The sequence below is a fragment of the Amphibalanus amphitrite genome, unplaced genomic scaffold (genome assembly GCF_019059575.1).
Source record: "Amphibalanus amphitrite isolate SeventyFive unplaced genomic scaffold, NRLGWU_Aamphi_draft 001303F_arrow, whole genome shotgun sequence".
NCBI lineage: Eukaryota > Metazoa > Arthropoda > Thecostraca > Balanomorpha > Balanidae > Amphibalanus > Amphibalanus amphitrite.
Genome location: NW_024882796.1, coordinates 180,655 through 191,029, shown reverse-complemented (window position 1 = coordinate 191,029; position 10,375 = coordinate 180,655). Strand labels below are relative to the sequence as shown.

Here is a 10,375-nt window from a genome sequence, read left to right as displayed (position 1 = left end):
GTCTGATTGTAGGCATTCGATTCGAACCATTGCTACCAGATTTCGTTATCATAGAACACAAAAAAGAGTATGCTGAGGAAAATGTCCCGAGATGCGTGGCATTCCTGTGTAAATACGACACTAATATATTTTCTGTTAAAAAATCACGCTATCAGATAAGAACTAAGCACAAAACAGACAGCCGTACATATAGCTTCACAGTCTGGCAATCCTACACAGTAGACGGCCTGTATACCATTTTCACCTCATGAGGACCTGTGGCAGCTCGAGGCCGGGGCTGTAGTTTCTCAGCCGGTTCAGGATCACGTCCAGTCGGACCACGCAGGCGGCGTTCTCCTCGTTTCTCCACCACTGGTGCCGTCCTCCGGAGCTGGTGTGCAGACCCATCCGCGAGGAGGCCGTCTGGGATCGACTGGGTGAGTCGGGCGCCGAGAACGCCTTCCGTACGGCGGTCAGCACGTGCAGCGCCTCGATCACCTCCGTGTCGTCCAGCCGGCGCGGTGCCTCCTCGCTGCAGGATCCCGCGTAGAAGAACTGGTGCCAGATGGTGACGATCTCGCGGAACAGCGATGCGCAGATGTCCAGCTTGTCCAGCCGCAGCAGCGTCTCGGCCAGCCAGAAGTAGCCGAGTGTGCAGCGCACGTCCTGCGGCCCGAACGCCTCCGAGCTGTGGTGCACCGTTTCGGCAAAACACCACTTGGCCGGCAGCCAGTCGCGGCGAGCCGTCAGCATCCGGCCCCAGCCCCAGAACAGCTGCGAGCGCAGCGCATGGTCCTCGCTCTTGGAGTAGATGAGCGTCCACTCGCCCTGCGACAGGTAGCCCTCTGCGCTGCTCAGCTCACCGAGCATGACGCACGCGGTGGCCAGCATCAGGAAGGGTCGCACCAGCTCCACGCTGGCGGCGCCGTACACCTCGGCCGCCATGGCCAGCGCCTGTTTGGCGGCCGGCAGCGTCAGGCCAGGCCGGTCGCTGTAGATGTGTCGCGTACCGCACACCAGAGACATCTGCATGATGCGCACCTTCTGCTGGCGCACCGTCTCGTCGCGCAGCCGGCGCTCCTCCAGGGTGCAGAAGTCGCGCGCGCTGCCCAGCGCTCCGACCAGCCGGCACACCTTGGAGTGCACGGCCGCCCAGGCGGTCTTCTGGTGGTCGTCGCAGCAGTAGTAGGCACACCGGCAGCCGGTGCACAGCAGCAGTGCCGGCTTCTGGCACAGCTCGCACACCATCTTGGTGCCTTTGGGCGCCGCCAGGGGCTGACGGCCGCGCCGCTCTGCATGGTGATAGTGTAGCTGCTTCAAAGGGCCGAAGGTACAACCGTAAAGTCGTTTAGACTGTATTGCTATTTGACTTGGAAAAAGGCAATACGTTCACTCTTCTTACTTGCTGCAGTCTTTTCTCTAAATTATACTTTTTTAAAACTTTTTTTTTTAAGTAATGACTATAAATGAAGATAATTGGCATATAGACATTTGGCACTATAATAAGCAATATCGATCACTTTTTTATCTTGTCTTTTCGAAATGGACTGTTCCCGTTTCAACTGTTTGCCAAAATGATACATGCTTTCTCTTTCGATATTCTCCAAATGCTTCTCGTGGGGAAAGGATCTCAGATACCCCGTATAGAATAAACTCATTGGTGCGCATTTTCACTTGCAGTGTTATCAGTGTTAACTGTTAATATTTTGGAAATGCGCTCGACACAATAATGCAACATTGCAACACCCATGATTCGTGACAGTTGTTCTCGAATTGACTTTGCCCTCAGGTCGATTTAATATTTTTTGCACCAAAAGATGCAAAACATTGAACATACACCATGCAACTAATGCAACATTGGGGACGAACTGGGTCACTAAGTTCTTGAAGACATGGGCGTAGGAACGGCTGGAACATTGTGGGTGCATGGGTGCAGAAATCCAGCCATGGCCGGTGAAGCGGGGGGGGGGGGGGGTAGGGAGCGACACCCGAGCGAAGGCTCGTTACAAGCTTTGAGGGGGGTGTAAAGTATAACATGTATGTCAAAAAGGTACCGACCGATAAGTGCATTTGGAAGCATTAATTCCCTCGCATGTGTAGGGGGTTCGGATGAGCCCCGCATGGTTTTTCGCAAATAACTCGCGCAAAAGCGGCCGATCGCCACGAAACTTTAAGTACCCTCGAGTTTATCAGTTTTACACCTACTCTGAAAATTTCATGACCCTGACCCAAAAGACCTTTGACATGTGACCTGATCCTCGAGACCATGTTCGGCCGGAATCGCGATTTGGCGTATGTCAGCTCACATTATCCGCGTGTTTCCAGTCTTTTTGTGATTGTAGACGTCCAAACATGTGAAATGATGTTCGTCCCATGCATCACGGTGGGTGTGAAGGTAACCTGAAGGTCAGGTCAGGTCATTGACCTTTGATGACCTCGGTTCACTTTTTCGAGTATTACATGTTTCTAGGATAGTTTTTCGAGCTGATTTCGAATTTAGCATCCATTTGAACGTTTACGAAGTAGTTTTAGTGCCTTCGTAACATGCTACGACGCCGTCAGTGGTAGTTGACACCTACTATGGATAGCCGGTAGGACGCCTAATGGTTGACCTGACCTGACCTGACCTGACCCGATCTGGCCTAAATGCATGAAGCAATCATCTGTGATCAAAACTAACATGATACTCGTGATCAGCACCCCGAAAAACCCGATACTAGCTTCACTTTACGCAGTTCTAGCAGGTCCGATTTTCCCGACTTTTTTAACATTGACCTGACCTGGAAGGTCAACCAATGACCTAGGACCTAAAAATTGGGTATTATCGACTTCCTCTCGTCACGGGCAACACCCTCGTTTTTTCCGCGAAGCTCTAGCTCGATCAGCCCCCCCCCCTCCCCCTACACATTAGAAGCTGGAAAACGCCGCTCACACGCGAGGGTTAATAATGTCAATATTGACTACTATTTATACCGCAAAAGGTAAAAGCGGCCAACTTAGCCATTTTCGAAGATATCGGGCTAAAAATGTTGACAGTGGGTCATCGGCTCGGTATGTGTTCAATCACATTCTCCATTTCCTTTTTTTTCTTCAGCACAAATGTAAGTTTTGAAGACCATCACAAAAGCAAATGCTTCGAAAGATGGATAGTGGGCAATATATCTAGAATTTGCCGTGCTGCATGGAAAGTAGTCTTCATGAAAAAAGGGTTTTTTGGTTCAGATTATTGTGGGTGCAGAATACATTGTCTGCACCCACTGGAGAAATATTGTGGGTGCAGCTGCACCCTTGCACCCATGGTTCCTACGCTTATGCTTGAAGATGCTTTTATGAGCGCTCTACCACAGTCAGCCATTACATCGCTTAACGGCTTCTCGAAACGCTCGTAAATCCATCAGTCTGTAGCCGACACCACCCAAGATCAAACAACTTACGCCATCAACACCACAAGTACCCACTCAGACGCTGAATAAAGCGGCGGCAGGGCAGCGGGAACACGCTCCATTCCTGTCGACTCCGCTGCTCCCGGCCTTACACCGCGGCCGCGCTACTCCTATCGCACCACGTGTGCCACTGTGCGCGCGTGCGGCCGCCGGCGGTCGTTCGTCTCTGCGAGTCAGGCCCGTCGCCGCCGCCCGCCGAACCCGTCCGTCGCCGGCGTATTAGTCTCAGTTCATTATCCGGCGGGTGGTCTACCAATGACGACCACCCAGAGAAGGGCGACCGGGGCCGCGCGTGCGACACGTCCAATTCCAGACCTTCGACCGGCGCGTGTGAGACGGGATTGGCGCGTAAATCCATCCGCGGGTCGGCCGCCGCCGCTCGAGTGATCCGACGTCTCGACCTTTGTCGGCGCGACACGAAATCGTCGGTCTGGAGTTTGAGATTGTCTCCAGGTACGGCGGCGGCCCTCGGGGACACTCAGCTCACCGCCGCGTCAGTGAGATCACCTTGACGGGAGGTCGGGGCGTCTCGACATTTGGCGCTGACCCCAGATGGGGTGGCGGTTTCATCAGAAGGGCGCCATTCGTGACTGCTGCCGTCGGAGCCCACCGAAGCCTGTTGCCAACGCGCGCCGACGCAACGTGACAAATATGACCTTTAAATAAACAGTAAACACAACGATAAATTTATCGACCAAAGCTTAAGCGAAAATGAGACACCCGTCTTAATGGTATTCTAAAACCTCTGACGTCTGATATTTATGCAATAAATAGTATCCACCTCCTCAGCATTTCTTAGCAGTCAGCATCTTTTCCTAGAACTGTCTCGTTTGGGTCATCTTCGTTGGATTTCTAGAATGTAACAACCTTAGTGGCAGCCTCAGTCTATTATACCAGCTGACCCATGTCACTTATAATAAGCTGGCATGTGGACGGAACCGCTCGTCTTCCGGTAAGCATATCAAAGTTTGACGCCATGCACGCGCGCCCCTCAAGGATCAAACCTTTACCCCCATCAGATGGGAGTGGGGCCACCCCCGTCCAGGTGCCCGCCCCCGTATCATTGCAGCGGCCCCGCCGACACGTCGTCCGACACGGTAATGCCCCCGAGCTGACGTGCTTGTGTTGGCCGCGCAGGCCCGACCGGCCAGGAATTTGGCATGGCTTTATTCTGTCGGCCATCACGAGTGGTGGCGCTGGCATCATCAGTGCAGTGGAGCGCAGGGAGAGGCTCGGCAGGGCGGGACGACCAGCCGTGACCTGACCTTACCTGGAGTGACCTTTGGTGACCGCACACCGGAACTGAAGTGTGGAGGCAAAGGGGAACTCGCCTTTGCTCGCCGAGTTGCGATAGATTGCATCAGCGGGCGGCAACTGCAGTGGTGCCAAGACTCTGTGATGGGGAAAAGTTACAGAGTGAAACGCAGCAGCATTCTAATTCCATCACGAGTGAAAAGTTCCCGAGGCGGTGACTGCTGAAGTGCCGAAGCTCCTGAGAAGGAACGACCTCATTGATAGGAGTGGCCACTTGCTTTCGGAGGACTTGGTGCAGTTCAGCATGCCTGACGAGGGTGAGTTCTTTGAAAACGGAACTGCCATCTGAGCAAGTTTGCTGTTACGTAACATTGAACGTGCAATAAAATAAAGCTCATAAACCTTTGATGAAAGCCGACGGAAAAATTGTATGCTCTTCTTCACCTCACTTCTCGTTGCATAATTTCATCATTTATCAGTACGTAATGGCTACACAGTGCGCTATTCATATGCTTCACTTTTCGGTATTAACCGCAGAGAGTATACTGTAAACCAAATTGACAAGTCTTGTGTAATATAACCAATCATCTCTTGGTATGTTTACCAACTGATACTTTTTAAACAAGCCGTTGTCTGGTGCATTGCTTGTCAGGTGACAATTACGAGTCAATAGTTACTATGCACACCAACTTCTCAGTATCCAGACCAACTCTACATTTGTTTCAACGTTTGTTTCTTAACCAGTTTTGGAAACTTGTTGCCGCATGGTTATTTAACCGGCGCCTAACTTGTATTGGTCAGCTGGTCAGCATACACATGGTCAGCTGCGCCCATGACGTCAGACTTGGCGGACCAATCAGCGGTCGCCGCCAGCCGTTAGCGGGCCCCGGCGCGGCGGTTTCGAACCAGCAGTTGTCGCGCGGCCGCCGTGAAGCCTGGAGCAGCGACGAGGGCTGTTCCAGCATTTGTGCAGTAAAAAGTGAAATCTGTGAACTGTGGTGTTCGTGCTGTGAGTGAGGCCCCCTCTGGCCTGCGGGACGCACTAATCGTGCCTATACCCGCGGTCGAGACGCCTCCCTTCCCCTGCGCGCGCAATGTAAGTGGACCAGACCTGTGCATGTACAGTATGTCTAAAAAGTATGTCCCCTGGTTTGGCTCTCCCACAGGAGGCGAATCGGTAACTTGGCTGAATCCCAGTTGCGGCACCCGGCCGCCAGGGTCGCTGCCGCGCGAGCGGCCTTGACCGCTCGCATGTCATTGGCAGTTCGGTCCCTCCCCATCTATACAGAGGTGGGGAGGGGAGAAGAGGGGAAGAGAGGGGAGGGAGCGGCATCCGCTCGGCACTGGGCGATACCTGGCTGACCCCGCGCTCCCTCGCTGACCTCCGTCCTGCCCTCAGGCGAAGACCGACTTCCTCGGCCCGTAGCGGCCGAGCGGAAAACCGAGCTCGCAGGGCGCGACTCCATTGGCCCAATCTTATAAATGGAATGTTGTCGTATTCACGGCATTAGATAATATTAATAGTGATACCAGCAGTGGATGTCGTAAAATACAGTCCAAAACAAACGAAAGCACACGATTGACGCATAATGCGCCCTCCCATTCAAATAAGCCCGCCCACTTCAATAGATGGTGTAGTTTCTTAGGGCGTAAAAGATGCAAAACACTACCAAACTTTTTTTAGCTCGGCCACTGGGACCGTCAATATACAATTGACTGAAATGCATGAAAACCATTTTGCATTTAATAGCCGTTTCCTGCACCAAAACTTTAGCCAGTGACGCCCTGTCCATTCTAAAGCGTTTATAAGATTGGTCCCAGCACCCGATTTTATATGAGGAAGTCGTTTAAAAAGCATCTTATCTCTAACCAATTTATTTATTATGGCCACTTTTACAGGACGTCTATAGAGCTTTGACTTTTACATTTCTTCCTCGTTCAGGAGCAACGTTTTAACCCTCACCGGACCTTCAGGTTTTCTGAATACCGAGGGGGCGTTGGGGGGTTGGAAGTGAGGGAACAACCCCTTTGCCGATTCGCCCCTTAATGAGCTAGAGCCTCACGAGAGAAACGATCGTGCGCGTCGTTACGAAATGCAGCGATTGGTCTCCGATTTTAAGGACTATGATCAGCCGATGACTTCTGAGGTTAGGTCAAGTGGCCCAAGGCACAGGTTCGGTTTTTGGTAAATAACTTCGCTAAACATGATCGCAGATCCGCGATTTTAGCAGCATCGTGTTTGTCTAGCTCAGGCGTGTCGAATGGTATACTTTTTCTTCGGGTGAGATCAAGTTAAGGTGTTAACCTCGGGTCAAGGTCAGGTCATAGCCCGTCAGGTCACGAAGCTGGTCAAAGCATAGAGATCTTATACACAATTTAATTTAGGATAGTTTAATTCAAGTCGGTATGAATCCGACTTGACAATTTACTAGGTGGGTTTTGCAGCGCTATTACTTCGGCATATAATTATAAATCATTGCTAATTTCGATCTGGATGTCGTTATTCAATGCTGGCCTTTGCGCCCTCAGAAAAGTTTATAGTCATGAAGGCTTGCATTGACCCATACTTTCCATTTTTCAGCACCATTATTCGCCGTAGTTGACCAGGTATTTTTCTTCAGCTCTCCCCCGAATCATTTGGCTTAGACCCATGGCGTATCACCCGTGCATCGCAAGACGCACCTACCAAACACAAGTTCACGATCCCCACGAACCCACATCAGCGTCCGTTCGCTTGGTGTGTGACCCCTTGACCTTTGGCCGCGACAACTGCCAGCTTGCCGGAGCACCCCTCCCTGCACGCGCTGCCCCGCCCGCTCCCCTCCCTCTCTCCCTCCCCCCCCCCCCCCCGGGGTCGTGTCACGAAGGTTCGGGCTTACGCTACATACCGGCCGCTGCGCAGCTGTCACCTAGCGCTTGGGAATGTGTGGTCTGGTGCGGATTCAGCCAACTACCGGCTCGCGACACCAGCGCCACGTAGTGGCGACGGTACATTCTTTTTAGACATACTGTACACGTGAGCAGATGTTTTGCGGTCGGTGTTTTTTATATATAAATACATTTATTTGCCTTTAATTCAACTCTTTGTATTTTTAACTTAACTGATGGACATATACCTATGGGCTGTAAAAGCTAATCTGGTTGGCGATCATGATTTATTCGAATTATCTGCGTGATCGTGCAACTGCCATGATTGTTATGTTTAATGTTAAGGAAATATTCGTCATACGGGCATGTTATACTTCTGGCTTGATGCGGTGCACAAAACCATGTTCTTCCACATACGCAGCAGTTATTGCTTCAAAGACTTATATGCTGACGGTGCACGATAGGTATACCTACTGGGTATACCTACCTCATGCATTTACCACATCCATTCGGAAAATGCACTCGGAATTGTCTCCAGTCAATAGTATTAATTACGTGACCGTAATAAATACTAATGATTCCAGAAACTTCCGAATGGATGTGGTGTATGCATTCATTGATTATATAACCCATCAGTATTTCGTTTCTTGTCAGCGCAAGCCTTTGAGCATGACCAATAACTGATGCCAGTCATGGTTTTGTGCACCACTTCCAGCCAAAAAATAACCTGTCCGTATAGAAAATATTTCCTGAATCAGTACCGTGGCAATTGAAAACGAACGCGAATCGTAAGTTCTTAACTCTCGCCCATGTAGGGGGGGGTTGGTGCAACCCCCCCTGAGGTTTTTCGGAAATAGTGCAAAAACGGCGGCGCGCAGCGCCGCCAAATTTTGGGTACCTTATGGGGCAAACCTTGCGCATCTTTTGATAAAAAAAAATTTGACCGGGTCATGTCAGGTCACGGAGTTATGACGTCATAAAGGGAACAGCCTCCGGCCGGATTTTCACAAACTGAGTGCCAACGCCCGAGGTTTCCTGCCGGTGGTACGGACATCGGTTGATGGATCGTGATGAAACTTCCCATGCATGTTGGGGCAAGTATTGGCTATCATATGGTATAAGAAACTTGACCGGGTCAGGTCAGGTCACGGAGCTATGACGTCACAAGAGGAACAGCGTCCGGTACTATTTTTGAAAAGCGCCCGAACCACTATTTTGCTAATTCTTGTCACCTCAATGGGAATATGCAGCAATATTAGCTTCTATAGGGAGCAAATGGACATCCCAAATCCAAAAATACAATCAGATTTCAAAAATTTAAATTTTGATTTTTCGAATTTCTGCCGCCGACTGTGACCTTGCCGACTTCCGGCGCTCCCAACGCGCCATTTTTAGAGCTAGGTAAACGAAATACATACCAAACGATAGAGAATTAATCAAGGAACACGATAGTGAAGGTTTCAAGTCGATATCTCCCAGCGTTTTGCCGCAATCGCCGCGGAAAATTTGAAAAAAGTCTATTTTTCCGAAAATTTGACCTTTGACCGGTCAAAAGTAGGTCAAATGTTGACCTAGGACCAAAAAATATACCACCAATCGCGAGATCTCGGCGAGAGCAATCCGTTGGTCTTTTCCGCTAAGCTCTACGACGCTCCGTTTTCAAACGCCAAGGGGGGGTCGCACCAACCCCCCCCCCTGCATGGGCGAAGGTGGCAGATCGCCGTTTACGGGCGAGGGTTAAGGTTATCAAGTATCAACGCAAACAAAGCGATTGTAAGGAAGAGCAAGTTCGAACAGAGCGTTAGTACACTTACTTGTTGACAATTTGTAAGCTAGCAATGCCCAGTCAAAGGCTAGGCTAGTTCATCAACAAACCAGGGATTGGTGAACCGACAAGGAAACGACTATGCCTATCCAGAAGTTGGTAGGTCCACAAGGCCCAGACTAGTACTCAACAAGGTGACGCCTATGCGAATTGGAACCAAACTTGTAGACAAACTGTTAGTTTGTTGGCCAACAAGCCTGGGGTTGGTGAATCGACAAGGTATCGACAAGGTGACGCCATTGGAACCAAACTTGTAGACAAACTGTTAGTTTGGTGGCCAACAAGCCTGGGGTTGGTGAATCGACAAGGTATCGACAAGGTGACGCCTATGCGAATTGGAACCAAACTTGTAACAAGGAGCCAACTTGTAGATTTGGTTTACAGTTAGGCACTGTACTGCCGACATCAGCGATCTCTGCCCAGATCAAACCCCAGCAGGTCGTGTATGTTGTGACCTTTGCATCAGCCCACCCTGGCATCCCTGGCACGGATTCACCAATCTAACCTATCCAGTATCCAGTATCCACCCACCGGCCATCACGTGTGACTTTTCCGACGTGACCTGGCAGCGGGTATGAAACTTACCTTTGTAAGTTGTATCTGCTGGTACTGAGTCACCCATGACCCACGGTCCATGGGGCTGTAGTGGGTGATATCTTACCTGTGGTATTTAAATTCAGATGCATGCTGGGAGGGATGAATTCGTTTGGCGAGGGCAGGAGCTTGAAACGACAAATATCTCCAAATATGACCTAGGACCAATGACCATGGCATTTATCGCAAACATGTAATTGTGGCTTTCAAGTTTGGCACACACTTTATGGCGGTTGCTATAACATATGGACGATGGTACGCTCAATACTTCGAGCTTATTTAGTGCCACGTACCTACTGACTGCGCTGCCAACTAAGTGGCTATTATAGTTCGTATATTGCTCGCCAACACCGACTGCATCGATGTTTATCAAAATATTTCGGTCAGGGATACACCGGGGATACTCGTACAT

At 50.4% G+C, this 10,375-nt stretch overlaps 1 protein-coding gene across 1 annotated transcript; it reads right to left on the bottom strand.

Annotated features, from left to right (window-relative positions):
* Positions 1-240: 240 nt before the first annotated feature.
* On the bottom strand, positions 241-1,227 carry LOC122371986 (zinc finger MYND domain-containing protein 12-like). Its single transcript, XM_043348801.1, has one exon. It carries the CDS (start codon positions 1,225-1,227, stop codon positions 241-243), a length of 987 nt encoding a protein of 328 aa, XP_043204736.1.
* Between the last annotated feature and the right edge of the window lie 9,148 nt (positions 1,228-10,375).

What these genes read in the sequence shown, in the direction of transcription:
- LOC122371986 (XM_043348801.1), bottom strand. Translation starts at nt 1,227, where the DNA reads ATGGTGTGCGAGCTGTGCCAGAAGCCGGCACTGCTGCTGTGCACCGGC.